Genomic DNA, 22,627 nt, shown 5'->3' with positions numbered 1-22,627 from the left:
AAGTACCTGCGTTGCTTCCGTTGGTCGACGCTCCATTGTTTCCGCCGAGCGGAAGCAACACTGAATGTAACGTTATTTGCTTGCGTCAAAATGACACCGACCAGCGGAATCCGTTGCTTCCGTTAAAATTTATAATGGCTCCCTATGGTAGCGGATTCCGTTGCAAAGTGCTTTACAACGGAATCCGCTGCTGGATTCCGCTAATTTCTACTGAGCATGCCCAGAATGAAAAAAATGAAAAACAAAAAACAGAGCAGACGCATTCAGTTAGACGGACGCAACGGGTCCGTTATTTCACAGGAATCAGCTAACGGATTCCTGTGAAATAACGGATCCGTTGCATCCGTTGACACCACAAAAATAACGGATGTGTCAAAACGACGCAGCAACGGACCCAGTGGATTTCGTCCAACGCAAGTGTGAAACTAGCCTTACATAATTTTTTGTAATAAACAAAAAAAATAAGCAATTGCCAACAGGGAAGGAGTTTGGGGTACATGGAGGGTCAACAGCACTGAGAGAAGTGAAGCGATCAGAGCTGGGATGACTATTTCTTTTGTCATTATGATTGTAACTGACCAAACATAATCAGAGAGCAGGAAAGCTGCGAATGGTCCCATATCTGAGCTCAGTGGTGATCAGCCGTCTGGGACCACCGTCCTGTCACCGCATGTTTGCACGGAGTGACAGTTTGTAGGCATAAAGAAAATAAAACATGACGTTGTAGGAACGAGCACCCAACCATCACATACATTTTCATTTAATGTCACTAAGGGGTTTAAGAAAAAAAATGTCAGTATATAAAAAAAAAAAAACATTCTCCACTCAAGAAAGCAGCTAAAATGAATTGTATGATATAAAAAAAACGTTAAAAAAACCACGACTACATTTTGCAAAACTGCAGCTGAGGTTTAATTACTTGAATGGGATTCAGCTGCAAAAAAACCCCCAAAAAAACAAAAAAAAACCCCTACATCTTTATAATGTAAGGGTACCGTCACACTTTAGCGATGCAGCAGCCATCCCACCAGCGATCTGACCTGGTCAGGATCGCTGCTGCGTCTCTACATGGTCGCTGGTGAGCTGTCAAACAGGCAGATCTCACCAGTGACCAGCCCCCAGCCAGCAGCGACGTGGAAGCGACGCTGCGCTTGCAGGGAGCCGGCGTCTGGAAGCTGCGGACACTGGTAACTAAGGTAAACATCGGGTATGGTTACCCGATGTTTACCTTAGTTACCAGCGCACACCGCTTAGCACTGGCTCCCTGCACTCGTAGCCATAGCACAAATCGGGTTAATAAGCAAACCTTTGCTTATTTACCCGATGTGTCCTCCGGCTACGTATGCACGGAGCCGGCACTGGTAGCGTGAGAGCTGCAGACGCTGGTAACGAAGGTAAATATCGGGTAACCAAGGTGGTTACCCGATGTTTACCTTGGTTACAGCTTACCGCAGGCTGCCAGACGCCGGCTCCTGCTCCCTGCACACTCAGGATTGTTGCTCTCTCGCTGTCACACACAGCGATGTGTGCTTATCAGCGGGAGAGCAACAATAAAAAAATGAACCAGGGCTGTGTGTAACGAGCAGCGATCTCACAGCAGGGGCCAGATCGCTAATCAGTGTCACACACAGCGAGATCACTAATGAGGTCACTGCTGCGTCACAAAAACCGTGACTCAGCAGCGATCTCGCTGTGTGTGAAGTACCCCTAACACAAGACCTTTAAAAGTCCATCAGTTTACACAACTGATCACCAATTCTCTAGACCCTGTAAGAAGGTCCTGCTGACACACCTTTTCTTCCTTCTTTAGCTGTAAAGCAGCAAAATAAGCATCCTTACTAAAAGTGTTAATATGAGTTCACTAATATGGACACTGGTATTTCTGAATATTTACAATAAAAAGATATAGGTGGCATATTATTGCCAAATCCTCTTACCTGGCCTGCCATCTGCTCCAGATAAGAAATCCCCTTCAATATGGTCGTCTTCTGGAAGTGGCCTGTTCAAAAGTATAAAGCGACAGGTTTAGCTAAAAGCTCAACAAGGGTAGACCTTGTACAGACACTAGTGTCATCTGCAGGCATCCACAAAGCTTGTGATATCCTCCCATCAAATTGTGCAAAATTGCACTGAAAACAGTGATGCCAGGAGGAAAATGAATGAAACATTATAAGGCCTTGTGCCCACAGGGCGTTTTTTCTAGCATTTTTCATTGCTTTTTTTAAATTAATAAAAGCAAGGAAAAAGCATCTTGGCAAAGTCCACGAGAATCAGGACTTGCTGTGCCCACGTTGCTTCTTTTTCAGTTCCTTTTTTTCTTGCTGAAAAAAAGAAGCAACATGTCAATTGTTTTAGCGTTTTTTTCTGCTTATTTCCCCAATTAACTTCAATGGGCAGGTGGCACGCTGGGTAATAAGGGGTTAATACCCTCTTTGTTTTACCAGCTGGTATTAAGCTCGAGATTCTTAATGTCAGGCCAAGTTTGACCAGGCCATTTAGAATATCCAGTAAATGGTTAAAAAGACACCACACAGAGGAAAAAAAAACCCAACTTTATTATAAATAAATACAGACACACTTAGGGACTCCATCTTTATTACTCGCTCTCAGCCCTCCTCGATTCTGGTTTTCTGTCACCGATCTCTGCTATAATCAGAAAGCACGGCGGAGGAAGAACGCTTCTGCTCCCCGTGCTGTCTAATCACTCAATGAGTGAGCAGAGACTGCGGGTTGGTAAGCGGTGACGTCACCGCTGCCACCGTTGCCATAGTAACCCGCCGGTAAGCAGCTGATGCTGTCACCTGACAGCATCATCTGATCATTTACGTCCAGCGAAGATCAGCTGATTCATCATCTGATTGTTAAAAAGCCATAGGGCTTTCCACCCCTGGACATAAACAATCAGATGATACTGTCAGGTGACAGCATCAGCTGCTTACCAGCGGGTCCTGGAGCCCATGGGACGTGACCCGGAAGTCTACAGAGAGGTGAGTAAGGTGAAGAGTTCAACCCAGCAACGGATCTCCAGGAAACCCCGGTGATCCTCCTGCATGAACTGTATTCACCTTGTGGCTTCCCCGGGCTTACAGCAGACAGGTGTCGCAGTAAAACACCGCAAGAATGCTGAATGCCTGTTGCACGGCACAAGGTGAACACAGTTCATGCAGGAGGATCCCCAGGGTTTTTCGGGGTTCACCTTGACGTCAGCGGGGGTTCCCTGCTGTGCACCAGGCATTCAGTATTCTTGCGGTGCACCTCTCTGCAGGGACGTTCGGGGATGTCACAAGGTGAATACAATTCATGTAGGATTACCGGGGGGTTTTCCTGGGGATCCCCCGCTGGGATGAACTCTTCACCTTGTGACGTCAGCGGGGGGGTCCCTGCAGAGAACTGTCGCCTAAACACTGGGAGATAAGGAAACGGCTGCCGACGCTGGCTATGTGGCTTTCTTCTATGAAGGAATCTAGCCATAGCTTTCTTTTCTCCCTAAAAATGCCCAAACGCATAACATATAAAGCAACGTGGGCATTACACATACGTTTTTTCTGCTTTTTTCCCTGACTAAATTGAAGTCAATTGGGGGAAAAAAGCAGGACAAAACGCTAAAATAATTGACATGTTGCTTCTTTTGTCAGCAAGAAAAAAAAGCAACTGAAAAAGAAGCAATGTGGGCACAGCAAGTCCCGATTCTCATAGACTTTGCCAAGATGCTTTTTCCTTGCTTTTATGGATTAAAAAGCAATGAAAAACGATCGAAAAACGCCCTGTGGGCACAAGGCCGAAAAGCACACAAAAAACCCCCCAAAAAACCCCCACCATGGATGGGCACGTAGCCTAAAGGATAAATCACCTACATCAAAGCCTAGAATAGTACTTGGCACTATTTGTTTTTAAAAGGAAAACATTTTGTAGATACAACTGGCTATAGCTAAACATTGGGCACAGCTGTGATACTGACAGTAATTGGCTGCAGTAGTTAAGTCACCGCTGCAGTCTATCAATGAGAACCAAATGCAGTGTTGGAGCAGGTGAGGCCAAGTACCTTACCAGATTGTTATTTTCAACGTGCACAGGTCGATGCAACCTACAAAATCTATTCTCAAAGACCTCTTGAAAAGGGAATATAGGGCAAATGTAATGGAGTGCCCTCTATGAGGCAGAAGGCACAACAGAAAACCCCACTACTCTGCATTCATAACAAGGAATGGCTGGCATCTGAAGATACAGTGTCCCTCCATAGAGTATCAGCAACAGATACATGACAACCTGCACAATACACAGTTATGGTATGAAGAACACACTTACCTGGGAAAATCTTCATCCTGCCATTCCTCCTTAAGCTCTACGCCTTCCATCCTAAGCCGGGCTTCAGTTGTAGCCACAGACTCCTGTCTTTCAAAGGATCCAGAAAACGTGTCTTGGCTAAAATATGTCAATGAATAACACAATTAGAAGATGAGATACAGAACAAGGAAACATTAAATGTAAACGAAAATGATCCTGGCATAAACAATCATACATGTGCACCAAGCAATGTAAAGGCCTTAGAAAGTAGCCCAAACTAAGATTAATGCGGGCATCACACGAGACGAGCCATCGTGCGATGCATTGTCGGGGTCACGGTTTTCGTGACGCACATCCGGCATCGCTTGCGACGTCGTTTCGTGCGACACCTCCGAGCGATGCAGAATCGCTCACAAATCGTGAGTCGTGTACTCGTCGCTTATTTTTAAAAAATTGTTTCTTTTTAATGGCGCCGGTTGTTCGTAGCTCCCGTGGCAGCACACATCACTCCGTGTGACACCCCGGGAACGATGACCTGCAGCTTACCTGCGTCCCGCGGCTCCCGCCGGCTATGCGGAAGGAAGGAGGTGGGTGGGATGTTTACGTCCCGCTCATCTCCGCCCCTCCGCTTCCATTGGCCGGCCGCTGTGTGACGTCGCTGTGACGCCGAACATCCCTCCCCCTTTAGGAAGTGGATGTTCGCCGCCCACAGTGAGGTCGCTCAGCAGGTAAGTACGTGTGACGGGGGTTTAACGACTTTGTGCGCCACAGGCAACTAATTGTCCGTGATGCACAAACGACGGGGGCGGGTACGATCGCTCGTGTAATCGCACGATAGATCGTACCGTGTGAAGCCCACATAAAGCTCCCTTCACACATCTGTGATGACCCAAACTCATCAGCCCAGAGGCATATATATGAGGCGCGGCCGGTAGTGCACGCATGTACAGTATATTTCCCTTAGTAAATTTCCTTCTTCACTCACAACCTCTCTAAATTAGAGTCTAAATATCTGTGGCAGAGAAAAATGAAAATATGACCATAAGATTAAGAAAGTAGCCTTGCATGTATCGAAAACATAGCAGATGGAAATTTTAATGGTATTCACTTCTCATCATGCATTTTGCAGCTTTGACGACAATTTAAAACAAGTGTTACCAAACCTTATAGAAATTAAGAAGTGAGAATCGCTAGAAGATGCAGCACACCTGGGTAGAAGTGTACACTCGGCTAGTCTGCAGCCAAGCGTGAGTCGCATCCTGCCCTCGGGACGCTCAGGGAACGCAGCTGAACAGATCTGGTGTAAGACAATCCCCATATATATCTATCTATCTATCTATCTATCTATCTATCTATCTATATATATATATCTATATATAATTGCCTTACTCTGTCTGTCTGTCTTGCTCCAAAATTCTGTCGTTACCGCGACAAGCGTCTCATTGGCCGCTCGCCTCGCCTCCGCCCCCCACACGGATTGGCCTCTCGCCCCGCCCCCCTGCACGCATTGGCAACTCGGCCACACCCCGCCCCCCTCATGCATTGCACGCTCGCTCTGGCCCCGCCCCCCGCACGCATTCCCCGAACCAACACGGAGCACCGACTCCCAGTTGAGTGCTGTACCCCCGGGAGCCCACATCAGCGTACGCCGCCAACCCAGCCGACACATACCCTCGCATTGCTGGGGTTGCCGGCGTACGCTGGTGTGGGCTCCCATGCGTGCGGGGGGCGGGGTATGCTGGTAACCATGGTACACATCGGGGAATATTGTGTAGCATGGTTACCAGCGTACACCGGCTCCCGGTACACATGTGCAGAAGAGAGAAGACAGAAGAAAGAAGACCCCCGATCATACTCACCAGAAGCCGACCGGGAGCAGGTGAGCGCATAAAGGTCCTGCAGCGGCGGAACACACACACATGCACACACATAAGAACAGACACACACACATCAGATCACACTCACTATCACACTCACTCTCACACACACCTCACACACACACACACATCAGATCGCATCAACACACTCACAACATCCAGTGATATCGCTTGCTTCTCGGCGGCGATACTGTGCGTGCAGTGACCTTCCAGGACCTGCCGGAGGATCACATGGCCGGAAGCATGTGGTATCTCCGGATGTTGTGAGTGTGAGCGCGTATGTGCGATATCGTCAATGTGTGTGTGCGTGTCTGCGATCGGGTGTGTGCGTGTCTGCGATCGGATGTGTGCGTGTATGCGATCGGATGTGTGCGTGTATGCGATCGGATGTGTGCGTGTATGCGATCGGATGTGTGCGTGTATGCGATCGGATGTGTGCGTGTATGCGATCGGATGTGTGCGTGTATGCGATCGGATGTGTGCGTGTCGGCAGAAGGCAGAGGAGCACTGCGTGCAGCACAGCTGCTGGGACCGCCCACCGGAGGGCACAGGCAGAAGTGGGGTGTGAGTGTATGTGATCAGATGTGTGCGTGTATACTGTCTGATGTGTGACTGTAGAGCACGATGGGGGGTGCACAGCATGGGGGATGGAGCACGATGGGGGGTGCGCAGCATGGGGGATGGAGCACGATGGGGGGTGCGCAGCATGGGGGATGGAGCACGATGGGGAGTGCGCAGCATGGGGGATGGAGCACGATGGGGGGTGCGCAGCATGGGGGATGGAGCACGATGGGGAGTGCGCAGCATGGGGGATGGAGCACGATGGGGAGTGCGCAGCATGGGGGATGGAGCACGATGGGGAGTGCGCAGCATGGGGGATGGAGCACGATGGGGGGTGCGCAGCATGGGGGATGGAGCACGATAGGGAGTGCGCAGCATGGGGGATGGAGCACGAAGGGGGGTGCGCAGCATGCGGGATGGAGCACGATGGGGGGTGCGCAGCATGAGGGATGGAGCACCATGGGGAGTGCGCAGCATGGGGGATGGAGCACGAAGGGGGGTGCGCAGCATGGGGGATGGAGCACGAAGGGGGGTGCGCAGCATGGGGGATGGAGCACGAAGGGGGGTGCGCAGCATGGGGGATGGAGCACGATGGGGGGTGCGCAGCATGAGGGATGGAGCACCATGGGGAGTGCGCAGCATGGGGGATGGAGCACGAAGGGGGGTGCGCAGCATGGGGGATGGAGCACGAAGGGGGGTGCGCAGCATGGGGGATGGAGCACGATGGGGGGTGCGCAGCATGAGGGATGGAGCACGATGGGGGGTGCGCACTTCCCCCCAAAACACACACACACACACACACACACACACACACACACACACTGGGAACCACAAACACCGCCCTACACAGACACCCACACACACACACACACACACAGACAACGCGGCACACACAAATATACGCACATATCACACAACACACACATTGCAGAAAACATACCTCCCCCCAAAACACACACACCCACACACCCCACACCCACACAACGCTCCACAAACAACACCGCTCTCACCCCCCGCCACACCCAGAACATGTACAGTGCCCTACACAAACACTTGGTAACTACACACAACAACATCTATATATACAATAAATTATATATATATATATATATATATATATATATATATATATATATATATATATATATATATATATATATATATAAAAATAAACAAAAATCATACATTAACTACACAATACGGAAATTCTAGAATACCCGATGCGTAGAATCGGGCCACCTTCTAATATATATATATATATATATATATATATATATATATATATATATATATATACATATATACATATATATATATACATACATATATATATATATACACAGTGCCGGCCAAAAGTATTGGCACCCCTGCAATTCGGTCAGATAATACTCAGTTTCTTCTTGAAAATGGTTGCAATCACAAATTCTTTGGTATTATTATCTTCATTTATTTTGCTTGCAATGAAAAAACACAAAAGAGAATGAAACAAAAAATCAAATCATTGATCATTTCACACAAAATTCCAAAAAATGGGCCAGACAAAAGTATTGGCACCCTTAGCCTAATACTTGGTTGCACAACCTTTAGCCAAAATAACTGCGAACAACCGCTTCCGGTAACTATCAATGAGTTTCTTACAATGCTCTGCTGGAATTTTAGACCATTCTTCTTTGGCAAACTGCTCCAGGTCCCTGAGATTTGAAGGGTGCCTTCTCCAAACTGCCATTTTGAGATCTCTCCACAGGTGTTCTATGGGATTCAGGTCTGGACTCATTGCCGGCCACTTTAGTAGTCTCCAGTGCTTTCTCTCAAACCATTTTGTAGTGCTTTTTGAAGTGTGTTTTGGGTCATTGTCATGCATGAAGACCCATGACCTCTGAGGAAGACCCAGCTTTCTTACACTGGGCCCTACATTATGCTGCAAAATTTGATGGTAGTCTTCAGACTTCATAATGCCATGCACACGGTCAAGCCGTCCAGTACCAGAGGCAGCAAAGCAACCCCAAAACATCAGGGAACCTCCGCCATGTTTGACTGTAGGGACAGTGTTCTTTTCTTTGAATGCCTCTTTTTTTTTTCCTGTAGACTCTATGTTGATGCTTTTCTCAAAAAAAAGCTCTACTTTTGTCTCTTCTGACCAGAGAACATTCTTCCAAAACGTTTTAGGCTCTCTCAGGTAAGTTTTGGCAAACTCCAGCCTGGCTTTTTTATGTCTCGAGGTAAGAAGTGGGGTCTTCCTGGGTATCCTACCATACAGTCCCTTTTCATTCAGACACCGACGTATAGTATGGGTTGACACTGTTGTACCCTCGAACTGCAGGGCAGCTTGAACTTGTTTGGATGTTAGTCGAGGTTCTTTATCCACCATCCGCACAATCTTGCGTTGAAATCTCTCGTGAATTTTTCTTTTCCTTCCACATCTAGGGAGGTTAGCCACAGTGCCATGGGCTTTAAACTTCTTGATGACACTGCGCACCGTAGACACAGGAACATTCAGGTCTTTGGAGATGGACTTGTAGCCTTGAGGCTATGTACACACGTTGCGTACTGCCCCTGTAGAAATTTCTGCAGCGATTTGAACACCACACGTGCGCTTCAAATCGCTGCAGAAACAAAAGCAGATTCCATGCGCTCTGAGTGCAGCCCCTCCCATAGACAGAGCAGGGACTTCATGCAGAGCGCACGAAAGAAGTGACATGTTACTTCTTAGAACGCGCGCTTCGGGCAGCAACCGAAGCGCTGCGCTCTAATACACCACGTGCGCACGTCTCCTGCACAATCTCCATAGATTATGCTGGGGACGCAGGACGTATGCAGTTACGCAGCGGCAATTACGCAACGGGCGCACATAGCCTGAGATTGCTCATGCTTCCTCACAATTTGGATTCTCAAGTCCTCAGACAGTTCTTTGGTCTTCTTTCTTTTCTCCATGCTCAATGTGGTACACACAAGGACACAGGACAGAGGTTGAGTCAACTTTAATCTATGTCAACTGGCTGCAGGTTTGATTTAGTTATTGCCAACACCTGTTAGGTGCCACAGGTAAGTTACAGGTGCTGTTAATTACACAAATTAGAGAAGCATCACAGGATTTTTCAAACAGTGACAATACTTTTGTCCACCCCCTTTTTTATATTTGGTGTGGAATTATATCCAATTTGGCTTTATGACAATTTTTTTTTTTTCATTGAAGACAAATTAAATGAAGATAATAATACCAAAGAATTTGTGATTGCAATAATTTTCAAGAAGAAACTGAGTATTATCTGACAGAATTGCAGGGGTGCCAATACTTTTGGCCAGCACTGTGTGTGTATATATATTTATTACACACATACATATATATATATATATATATATATATATACACACACACACACACATATACATACATACATACATACATACACACACACTCAGCTTGGGTTGAGTGTTTGATGATGGTGAGAATGGTTGTGATACTCATGTTGATGGAGGACTAGTCAGGGCATGATGACGGAGTGGTAGGGGTATCCGTCATTCTTCACTCGATGTTTGCATAAACTTGTGCTCGGGCCTAGAGGTCAGTGCTCTTATTGCAGGTAAATTAAAATGCTCTTAAACCAGTTTGTCACAGATTTTCTCAAATTGATTTCCCTATAACCATGTGCCATGCAGGCCTTTGTGTAGCTATATCATATGCGGTGAGTCTTCCATGCAGCTGAATATTTTACAGTAGATCTGTCCCTTATAAGCGAGATCAAAGTCCTGCATATGACCGGGTGGAACAACCTTCCGCCTGGGACTTCCACAAGCATTTTTCATACAGGATAGGACTCTGAGCCTGAAAGCAGGAAAAGCAGCCATTCCTCTGTATAAAAAAAACCCAAAACCTGCTCAGCAAGCTACAGAAAAGGCTCTTTTCCACATACTACACTGTAGTACTATCTGACCAATGCATTACACATAATGTAGAATAAAAACATAAACTGTAGGTAAACTGCAGTAAGCTAATAAAAGTAACATTAAAAAAAACCAAACACACACAGGATACTTAGTTAACATTTAACGTGTTTTTTTTGTTTGTTTTTTAATCAAAGCATAAAGGTCATCCCACCACAATAAGGTATACTCAATCAGTATGTGTGGCAGAGGATGAGCAGCATCTGTCTGTGGCTAAAAAAAAAGGTGCACAAGCCAAAAGACTGCCACAACCCCAAATGTACGGAGTACAACCAGAAGCAAAGAGAAAAAACGAAAAAATGCCAGCTCACTGTTCAAAGTTGTCGTCCCAGTTTTGGATCACGTATTCCCCGCATGGAGGTGGAGAGCAGCCCACTACATATGTAATCCAAGGGAGGAGAGAGAAGGGTTTTTTGGCAAGGAAAAAAAAAAAAAAAAAAAAAAGTTTAAAAAAATGTATTAAAACATATTTTTATTAATTGGCGTAAAAAAAGTTGTAGAAAAACCAGCATAAGAATAGGAGACACACAGGGGGGAGGGGACTACGCGTTTCGTTAAGTAAACTTCATCATGGTCCGACTGATGATGGTTTTTCTAAAACTTTAAGCCAATTTATAAAATACATGGTTTAATAATTTATTTTTTTTTGGACACTTTTTTTCCCCTCGCTGGAATACCCTACTCTCTCCTTCCTTGGAAGACAAAGCATAAGTGTAATATGCAGGAAACCTGATGAGCGAGCACGACCATGATCGAGTCGCGTCCATGCGAGCATCAACTGCTCGTTACGAGCACAGAGGACCCAAGCATGGTAGTGCTCGCTCATCACTAATCATTACGAGTACCCGAGCATGGTAGTACTGACTGATCACTAATCATTACGAGTACCGAGCACCCGAGCATGGTAGTGCTCGCTCATCACTAATCATTACGAGTACCAAGCCCCCAAGCATTGTAGTGCTCACTCATCACTAATCGTTATGAGTACCGAGCATGGTCGTACTGACTGATCACTAATCATTACGATTATCAAGCCCCAAAGCATCGTTACAAGTACCGAGCACCCATGCATGGTAGTGCTCGCTCATCACTAATCATTACGAGTACCCGAGCATGGTAGTACTGACTGATCACTAATCATTACGAGTACCGAGCACCCGAGCATGGTAGTGCTCGCTCATCACTAATCATTACGAGTACCAAGCCCCCAAGCATGGTAGTGCTCACTCATCACTAATCATTACGAGTACCGAGCACCCAAGCATGGTAGTGCTCACTCATCACTAATCATTACGAGTACCGAGCACCCAAGCATGGTAGTACTGACTGATCACTAATCATTACGAGTACCGAGCATGGTAGTGCTCGCTCATCACTAATCATTACGAGTACCGAGCATGGTAGTGCTCACTCATCACTAATCATTACGAGTACCGAGCACCCAAGCATGGTAGTGCTCACTCATCACTAATCATTACGAGTACCGAGCACCCAAGCATGGTAGTACTGACTGATCACTAATCATTACGAGTACCGAGCATGGTAGTGCTCGCTCATCACTAATCATTACGAGTACCGAGCATGGTAGTGCTCGCTCATCACTAATCATTACGAGTACCGAGCATGGTAGTGCTCGCTCATCACTAATCATTACGAGTACCGAGCCCCCGAGCATGGTAGTGCTCGCTCATCACTAATCATTACGAGTACCGAGCCCCCGAGCATGGTAGTGCTCGCTCATCACTAATCATTACGAGTACCGAGCACCCGAGCATGGTAGTGCTCCATCACTAGTAGTTAACATTTTCTAATAAAAAAATGTTTAAGTTCCATCCCGCCGTGACATTACATAGCAACAAATATTTCTAGAACTTTCTTCAAACTGTATCTCCGACAAGAATTCTGACTTCTATTTTGAGATATGTGCCTGCATTAATTATCATCATCCGATTCTTATTCGTACCCATTTATTCTTATACTAAATGGCAGCCAAAAGGTCCACTGACTTATGCATATAATAAAAACATTTTCAGCTAAAGTCCGGCAATGTACAGAAACAAGAAGGGATCCAGGAATACTGATGGAAGAAGAATCATCTATGGGAACTAGCACAACAATGGGCTTAGGCTTCAAACACACTTATCATCTGTACAGCTGTAAAACAGGAAACCCCAGAAGGAAAACCGCTATATATGACCGCTGCCGGGGAGGAAGCCGGAAAATAGCAAAGACTGACCAGTTAAGGCCCAGTCACACTAAACAACTTACCAGCGATCCCAACAACGATACAACCTGATAGGGATCGCTGGTAAGTTGCTAGGAAGTCGGTGGTGAGATGTCACACTAAGCAACGCTCCAGCGATCCCACCAGCAACCTGACCTGGCAGGGATCGCTGGAGCGTGGCAACACGGGTTGCTGGTGAGCTATCACACAGGCAGATCTCACCAGCAACCAGTGACCAGCCCCCAGCCAGCAGTGACGCGTGGAAGCAATGCTGCGCTTGGTAACTAAGGTAAATATCGGGTAACCAACCCGATATTTACCTTGGTTACCAGCGCACACCGCTTAGCGCTGGCTCCCTGCACACTTAGCCACAATACACATCGGGTTAATTACCCGATGTGTACTCTGCTACGTGTGCAGTGAGCAGGGAGCCGGCTTCTGCAGATGCTGGTAACCACGGTAAACATCGGGTAACCAAGAAGCCCTTACCTTGGTTACCCGACATTTACCTTCGTTACCAGCGTCCGCCGCTCTCACACTGCCAGTTCCGGCTCCCTGTTCCCTGCATTCCTAGCCACAGTACACATAGGGTTAATTACCTGATGTGTACTCCAGCTACGTGTGCAGGGATCAGGGAGCTGGCACTGACAGCTGAGAGCGGCGGACACTGGTAACGAAGGTAAATATCGGGTAACCAAGGTAAGGGCTTCTTGGTTACCCGATGTTTACATTGGTTACCAGCCTCCGCAGAAGCCGGCTCCTGCTGCCTGCACATTTAGTTGTTGCTCTCTCGCTGTCACACACAGCAATGTGCGCTTCACAGCGGGAGAGCAACAACTAAAAAATGGTCCAGGACATTCAGCAACAACCAGTGACCTCATAGCAGGGGCCAGGTTGTTGCTGGATGTCAAACACAGCAACATCGCTGCTACGTCACAAAAGTTGTCCATCAGCAGCGATGTTGCTAGCGATGTTGCTTAGTGTGACGTGGCCTTTACACTGGAAACGGCCTTCCATGCCTACAACTACAACAGAATGATAAAGAGTTGCTCCTTACACTCCTGAAGACCAGTCACCTCTTCGGAATTGTCTGCATTAATAAACATAAGCGTTCTTCATGAAATAATGCGAACATGTTTTAGAACTCTGTATTCTGCAGTTCTTCTCACAGGTCTACTAGAAATGTACGAATAAATAAATATAGACAACTGGGTGTTACCAGCCGTGGGGTACGTCCTTACACAGACTTATACCATCCAATCACTGCTGACTACATTAGGCTGTGTAGGGACGCACCCCTTGGACAATGGACTATAGTGCCTCTAGTGTCACCTACTGAAAGTAGCTACCAGGGAGTGTCCGACCCTTTAGCGAGTTGCAATAGGAGTTACCAGAGTAACCAGAATTACCAGAGTATTTACCAGAGTAATCCAGATCACGTACAGAATAGATATTTGCCTCTTATTATGGTTGTTACCTCCAATACATGGCACTAACAATATAGCATTGAGAGGAAATCCGGCACGCTGAGTGGAATAAAATTTCCAAATTTGTAGATTTTGGTCTAATCAAGAAGTGCCGGATTTCCTTTCAACGTTTATGTCTGACAAACTCATGTGCCTATGTGCACCTCTAGGACGATTATATTTCAAGACTGACGAGATGGAATTCCAATTCTCCATCAATGTAACATTCTCCTTGAGGGAACGAAAACTCATGTGTTTTTCCTTGGGAGCATTTCCAGCTATCCGAAACCACGTGACCAAACGATTGTGTACTCATAAAACAAACAAACACACGGTGCTCACCCTCTCCAGTCAGGCACCGGCGGCTCTTCGCCACTGCTCCGGTCTCTAGGTACTGGCTTCAGCGGTGACGTCTACATCAGCTAAAGTGGTTTAGTTCAAGGATTGGCAGCAGCGGTGAAGGGTGCTGTAGTCGTGACATCACTGCTGAGCCAATACAGAGACTGGTGCAGTGGCGGAGAGCTGGCACTGGACCCCAGGAAGGGGGAGTGCCATCTGTATTTGTTGTTTTCCAAGAATACAATTCTTTGGTTACAAATTCTTTGATAGTGAAAAATCCCTTTAAAGGGAACCTGTCAGGTACAATATGTACCACGAGCAGTTCTGGGTGTATATTGCTAATCCCTGCCTAACTGTCCCTGTATACACTAAACATAGATAAAGAGATCTTTAGAAAAAGTCACAGCGAACAAAAGGTACTCAGGTCACCGCTCGTGACACTGCATTGAATAGCATGTCGGTACGCCCCTGTGGGCGTGCAAACATGCTAAGAGGTCGGACTAGTTGGGGGATATGACGCCCTTGGGACTAGTCCCTGCGCTCATTCGTATATGATACAAGAGCTTTAGAAATACTTTTTCTATAGATCTCTTTATCTATGCTAGTGTATACAGGGACAGTTAGGCAGGGATTGCAATATACACCCAGAACTGCTCGTGGTCTTGGGTGCATTTTACACCTGACAGGTTCCCTTTAAGAAAAGCCATTCTCATCCAATATAAAAGTCTACAGGTAAAGTGAGCCCCTCTAGAACATGGCAGATATGTATTTCTGGTCTAATTGTGACTGTATATCAATTGGCTGCTTATTTCCTGGAAGTCATTAAATATTTAGCTATTTCTATTTATCATGGGCATAGGTAAAATGCATATTCATTAAATATAAATGCATGAAATAAAGTCCCTCAATTATGGTAAGTGCAGCACTACATAGTATTCTGAAGTTATGTATGGAGAATAAGCGCTCCACAGACCAGCCGCCACCAGCGCGGCCCGACGAGCGCCAGCCACCTCAACATCAAAAACGCACTGTGAATGAGAACGAACAAATACAATCACAAGTATGTTCAAGAATGAAAACCTTCAATACTATGTACACAAACTCCCCCTGCATTACTCTTCAAGAAACGTACTATAAGGTACTCTCTAAGTGGTATTTCACCCCGCAAAAATGAAGCATGATTTATCCAGAAAAATCAACCTCTGCTGGAGGAATTGTGGGGAATAAGGAAGCCTAATCCATATATTTTGGAGCTGCCCAATCCTTAATAATTTGTGGTTGGACACACAAGGCCTTATTTCAAAAATTACTCATCTAAATATCCCGCTCACTCCCCAGCTAATTGTGCTCTCAATAGTAGTGATGGGCGATCCCGAACTGTAAAGTTCAGGGATCGTATCGACCACATAGTGATGGTGTACATGATCCCGGTCACGAGCTTTCCTGGGAAGCCCGTGTTACAGATCGGGTCCAGACTGTCTCCAGGCCGCTTCTGCTTCCGCATCCGATCATTGCTGTGCCCCCGGTAAGCATCACTGCCTAAAGGACTTTCCATGACGTCATAGCCATGTGACCAGTCTGGTGTGAATATTGTACAGACATTGGCTTACAGACTGGTCACATGACTGACGTCATCGAAGGTCCTGTTAACTGAATTTTGACTGTCACTGTGCGAGTGTCGCATTGCATCACGGCGCACAATCTCCTGACAGGAGCAGTCAGCTGCATGTATTTCCATGCAGCTGAGGCTCTTCTGTCCTGACAGCATCAGACTGTGCGGGGTGATGCAATGAGAGACGCCAGTGCAATCATACCCTCATTGTCAGCCTGCTTCTTGCTCTGTACAGAGCGATGTAGCAGAGCTGACAATGCTCTCTCTGCTTCTCACTTTGTATAGATGCTGTCTGTACAGAATGATGAAGCAGAGCTGACATTGCTGTCCTTGTGAATTACATTGGACTAAGAATTTTTTATAATAAAGATGGAGTCTCTAAATTTTTTTTTTGTTTTATTTCTAATAAAAAAAAAAACAAAAACTTTTTTTTCAACTGTTTACTAGAAATTCATGGTGGCCATGTCTAATTTGGCATGACACCATGAATTTCGGGCTTAGTACCATCTGAGAATACAAAGCTGGTATTAACCCCCCTTTATTACCCAACGTGCCACCGCCACCAGAGCCACTGGACACACCGGGTAAAGCACCTGGAAAAGGCGATAAGAAACAGTGCACCATTTCCAGGGGCGGCTGCCCAGAATCCCAGCCCCCAGCTGCCTGGTGATCAAAATACGGCGCGAGTCCAGGCATTTTTTTTGTTAAATTTCATTTTGAAATAAACTTTGCACACTTACTGATCCGATATTAATGACTAGGGATGAGCGGAGTCCTTGACTCCTTTATAAAGCTCAACGCAAAACGTACGTCGCAGTCTGGGGGCAGTTTATGTTTTTTATAGGTATGGTATTCACTGATGTTATATATTCTTATGTGGTTATTATGTGCCACCTTTAAAGATATTTACTTGGTTTGTGTGGAGGCATTATCACATTATTTAGCGTTATGAAAAAATCCTTTCTACACTTTTTATTTACCCTTCTGTGACCTGTTTATACAGGTTATATCTTATACATATTTTTTGCACTTCCCATACTTGTATAATATAATGGATATATACACTAGGCCTATACGTTTCTATAGTAAGTTGTATCCTATCCCCCATTTTTCTTTTTTTATGTGGTTTAACTTATATGGTACAAAAAATAATTATATTTTATTTTGTGTGAATTTTCGCTTTTTTTTTAAAGTGACTATTATGTGACTGTGCATATTACATTTGGTGATTTTTCCTAGTTTATATCTTGGTTTGGGATTTATTACTTTCCCTATTCAGTGTAGTCATTAGACTTTATGAACAGTACCCAAACTCCGAACTTGGACACAGACTTTTTTCTTTTTAAAAAAACGCTTGAGTCCAAACCCCCAACACCCGGTGTCCGGTACAGACCCAGAGCTTTACAGGTCATGCTCGCTCGCTATTGATGTCCTATGCTAATGAGACAACAATATAAAGAACCAAACATACCCTTTAAGTGTATGACCGCACTTTGTGTTTTTACCTGCGTTTCAGCATCATTTTGAGCTGCAGCGTTTTCATGCCAAAATGCATACGTTTTGATTTTCCATGATAGTCTATGGAAAATGAAGATTTCCTGTCCGCACTTTGCGTTTCAAAACGCTGCGTTTAATTTGCATATTTTGTGGCAAAGACCATGCGTTCAATGAAGCAGCATGTCAATTGTTTTTGCCATTTCTGCAGCGTTTTGTTAACTCTGAAATCAATGAGAAATAGCAAAAAACAAGAAACATCAAAATTCCAGCGTTTTACCTGCTTTTTAGCTGCAGAAAGAGTGCGTTTATAACTTCAAAAACGCATGCTTTTCAGACATTAAAATAATGGAATAATATGTCCCTTTACACACACACACAATCCGACAATGAAAGAAAATTAAGATTTTATTGCTATTTTAACAATAAATATTATAAAACCGCTATAATTTCATGAAATATAACTTTTTTCTTTATTAATTAAAAAAAAATATGTTTTGCTTTTTTTTTTCTCTTTTTTCATTTTGTTTGACTGTTTAAACTTTATTTAGCAGTGTCTTGATGTTCAAAACGCATCTGTCAAAACGCAGGTGAAAAAGCATGGAAAAGCGCTGAAAACGCATCTAAAACGCGCAAAATACGCATGCATTTTTAGCGCTAAATTTCTTAAAAAAAGGCAATTTTGGCTAAATCAATTAATGCAAAAACATGCGCGTAGAAATGCAACTAGGACGACGCAAAGTGGGGTCATAGCCTAACAGTAAAGAATCACAAGGGATTTTAGTAGTTAGAACACGAAGGACAGATGCACTATTAAAAGGGATTGTACACAGCAGCCAAGGGTAAATATGAATTGATTACTTTGGTTAGGAAAATTAATGTCAGATAGATGATTAACAATTATTTAATAATTTATATAGGATCTCGTAAGTCAAACAGCTGATGATCGCATTAGTTTAGCTCCTCTGTACCTCCTGTTTTCTAGGAAAGACAAGCAATGTTCTGAAAGTCCATTGAGAAGAAGCAATGACTGAAGTAGTAGTAGGGGGAACCAAGATGTAACTGAATTCAAGGAGAGTGTCCCTCCTAAATGTCAGGCCTCATATACTGAGAATGCTTACAGAGGCAGCAGGGTAGGGAGATACTGTGTCCACATAACTTACTACACTCCTCAGGGCTGAAACTGCAACACCAAGAATTAGGAAAATCACAAAATGGAAAGACATGTTAGGCTACTTTCACATTTGTGTTCAGCGGAGTCCGTCACTACAGAGAATAGAGCAGTCCGTTAACGCACTGCGCTATTCTCCATAGACTTGTATGGACGACGCACTGTAACGCAAGTGTCAGCGTTGCATCCGCTGGATGACGCTGCGCCGGGCGGATGGAACGCTGCATGTAACGTTTTTTTTGAGCAGCAGAAACCTTTATTTTTCACTGCGCATGCTCTTTTTTTTTTTTAAATCACAAACTTTATTTTATTTCTCGGTGGCCGAACGTTCAGCTGAGCGCTCGGCCGCCGGCATGTCAGGGCGCTCGGCCGCCGGCATGTCAGGGCGCTCGGCCGCCGGCATGTCAGGGCGCTCGGCCGCCGGCTATTAAGAGTGATCAGCTGATTCTTCACAATAGTCGGCTGCCGGTACTGTAAAGAAGAAGAAAAATAAATAAATAACGCTTTCCGTTATTTTGTACAATCCGTAGCATTGTGCGTTGTGCCACTATATATATAGCGTTGTGCCACTATATGCAACGCATCCGTTGCATCCGTCACCAAATGCAATGCTACGGAAGCCGTACAACGCAAGTGTGAAACTAGCCTTAAGGAAATAAAAAAGAAAAGAAAAAAAATGGAAACAAACTATCAAGGTATTCAGTATCGAGTATAAGTGCCACATTCAGAAATCCATGCACTTACACTCCTCAGCTGCTAGTAATGGTTGTGTGAGGACTGTTCTGCCATGCATGAACAGATGTCTACCACGCTCCACTCCAACCGTCCGTGCAAATTGGTGCAGCCCTCCAAACGTTGCAGATACAATCAGTATTGTAGTATCAAATCATCAAGATCCACTGCTGGCAGTGCCCTTTGCATTTGCCGATCAATGGCATCCCTGATGTGCTCAATGGGAGAAAAGTCTGGAGACGCTGCAAGCCATATAGTGCATTTAGGCCACACAGTCTACTCACAGTAGCAACAACAAAACGTGGCCTGGGCTTTTTGTGTTAAAAACATCAATAGATTGGTGAAAATTTTCAATAATTAAAGGGAACCTGTCAGGTGCAATATGCACCCAGAGCCACAAGCAGTTCTGGGTGTACATTGCTACTCCCTGCCTAACCATTCCTGTATACACTAGCATAGATAAAGGGATCTTTACAAAAAGTATTTATAAAAATCTTTTATCTTATACTAATGAGCAAGGGGACTAGTCCCAAGGGCATTATATCCCCCAACTAGTCCGTCCTCTTAGCACATTAGCATGCCCAAAGGAGCGTACTAACATGCTATTCAATGCATTGTCATCAGCAGTGCCACTCGTGCTTGTGTTCGCTGTGACCGCGCTTCTGAATGATGGCACATCCAGTCATGTGCAGTAGACTTTTCTGAAGCCGGGACGCGTACACCCGGCTTCACTCAGCATGACCGGAAGTACCCAGCATTCAGAAGCGCCATCACAGTGAACACATGTACGCACGGCACCGCTCCTAACGCTGCATTGAATAGCATGTTAGTAAGCCCCTGTCGGTGTGCTAACATGCTAAGAGGATGGACTAGTCGAGGAATAAAATGCCCTTGGGACTAGTCCCCGCGTTCATTAGCATAAGATCTTTAGAATTTTTTTTTGGAAGATCCTTTTATCTATACTACTATATACAGTAATGTTAGGCAGGGATTAGCAATATACACCCAGAACTGCTCGTGGTTTTGGGTGCATATTGCACCTGACAGGTTCCCTTTAAAGAAGGTGGTGTAGTCCTGTCCCAAACATGCTCCACTCATTTAGGCAATTCTGTCTGGGTCTGCTGTGAAAATGGCAAAAGTCACAAGTTTTTTTGTGCAACTTCAGAGATTTGCCTCAACAAAATTGAGGCTTTTTAAGATGGTTTACTCCAGAGTTCTGACATAAACACCTTAATGATTCAGGCCCTTTATTCCTAGCATTTTTTCTTGGGCTGCAGAATACTGGATCCATAAATTCAGCCACAGATAGAGCTTTCCAAAAGAGCTGCAATATGTCAGCCTTGATATTCGAAAACACAAGGGTTTCTCCAGAACTCATATATTCGCCACTCTTCCTTGGGAAGAAATGCCCGGAGGACTCAGAGCACCTGATTTACATATGATACAGGAATATTTGGAGAACAAACTGCAGAGGCATTGCACATTAATTAGAAAGAAAAATACTCAAGGATGAGGGCAATTTCTTTGCTCTATAAGCTAGTCTGAGAGGACTGGCCATCAACATGGAGGTGACGGGTTCCCCTTTCAAATGTATTTAAGAAAATACAAGAATGACATAGTAACTGGGTAGCAACCAATAAAACCCACAGTGAAAACTTACCATAAGGGAATGTCCCCTTTTAGAGGTCACACCTACTAGAGAACCCCATCTCAATGTTAAAAACTCCCAGTAATCAGCCGATCACAGAGGTCCGATTATGTCAAACAGAATGTATGAGCGGGCCTGTGTCACATCCAATATATAGTATGTGAATACATGCTGTCCACGGACAATATATGTGGTATACTAATTAGTGGGTAGCAAGTCCTGGGACAGCTACTAAAAAGAAGTGTATCAACTTAAGGGCAGCTATAGTCCCAGGGCGACTAAGGTTTGGTAATATATATATATATATATATATATATATATATATATATATATATATATATATATATATATATATATATATATATATATATATATATATATATATATACAGTGCTCACAAGTCTCACTATGGAATCAGTAATAATGCTTTTAATACAAATACCCAATAGGACTACTACTACCATAAGGCTTTTTGACTGTCTATGTAACTTCACCTAATTTCCTCTGGGAAAGCATGAGGGAAGATGCCGAAAACGTTTTTTTAGAGCAGGCTTATTAAATGGCTCCCACTACGCTGAGAGCGGTCTGCAGTGATTTTGGAAGAGCTGAATCCCTTCTCCCCCCTTCCCGCTCGTTACCACCCATGCTGTGCATTCCTGTACAGCACTTCAAAGTAGGTGCAGGAGCTGCTCTCTGCTACACTGGGGAGTGGATGGCACAGCGTGGTGTCAAGTCCCCTTGCATTGGCCCACATATGCTCCACAAATCTGGCCTTTATGGAAGAGTGGCAAGAAGCAATATATTTATGAAAACAAGCCACGAGAAGTCAAATTTGCACTTTGCAAAAAGCGGTGCATGGGATATTGCTACCATGTGGAAGAAGGTGCTCAGGTCAGGCCATAGTAGAACCTTTGGGGATAAATGCTGTGTGTCAGGAAACGAACATGGCATATCTCACTGAAAACACCATTCCCACCGACAAACATGGTGGTGGCACATCATGCTGTGGGGATGCTTTTTTTCAGCAGAGACACAGAAGCTGGTCAGAGTTGATGGGAAGATGAATGGAGCTAAATACAGGGAAATCCTAGAGGAAAACCTGTTAAAAGTTGCAGAAGACTTTTTGTGACTGTGGTGTAGGTTCACCTTCCAGCGGGACAACAACCCTAAACATACTGCCAGAGCTACAATGGATGGTTTACATCAAAGCATATTTATGTGTGTGAGTGGTCCAGACATACAGTATATCCCATTGAGAATCTGTGACAACCAGGGCT

General features: G+C 44.9%; 1 protein-coding gene across 1 annotated transcript in view; it reads right to left on the bottom strand.

The window, feature by feature from the left end:
• The window catches only part of BNIP2 (BCL2 interacting protein 2), a 61,709-nt gene that overhangs the window by 34,520 nt on the left and 4,562 nt on the right, over positions 1–22,627 (bottom strand). The window contains exons 2-3 of the mRNA XM_075343642.1: positions 4,306–4,422; positions 1,938–1,999 (exon numbers count right to left, since the gene is read on the bottom strand). Of these exons, the coding sequence (XP_075199757.1) occupies positions 1,938–1,999; positions 4,306–4,422 (179 nt within the window). The remainder of the gene's footprint in view (positions 1–1,937; positions 2,000–4,305; positions 4,423–22,627) is intronic.

This window comes from Anomaloglossus baeobatrachus, chromosome 4, assembly GCF_048569485.1.
Source record: "Anomaloglossus baeobatrachus isolate aAnoBae1 chromosome 4, aAnoBae1.hap1, whole genome shotgun sequence".
In the NCBI taxonomy this organism is placed as follows: Eukaryota; Metazoa; Chordata; class Amphibia; order Anura; family Aromobatidae; genus Anomaloglossus; species Anomaloglossus baeobatrachus.
This window is presented reverse-complemented; position numbering and strand designations above follow the sequence as displayed.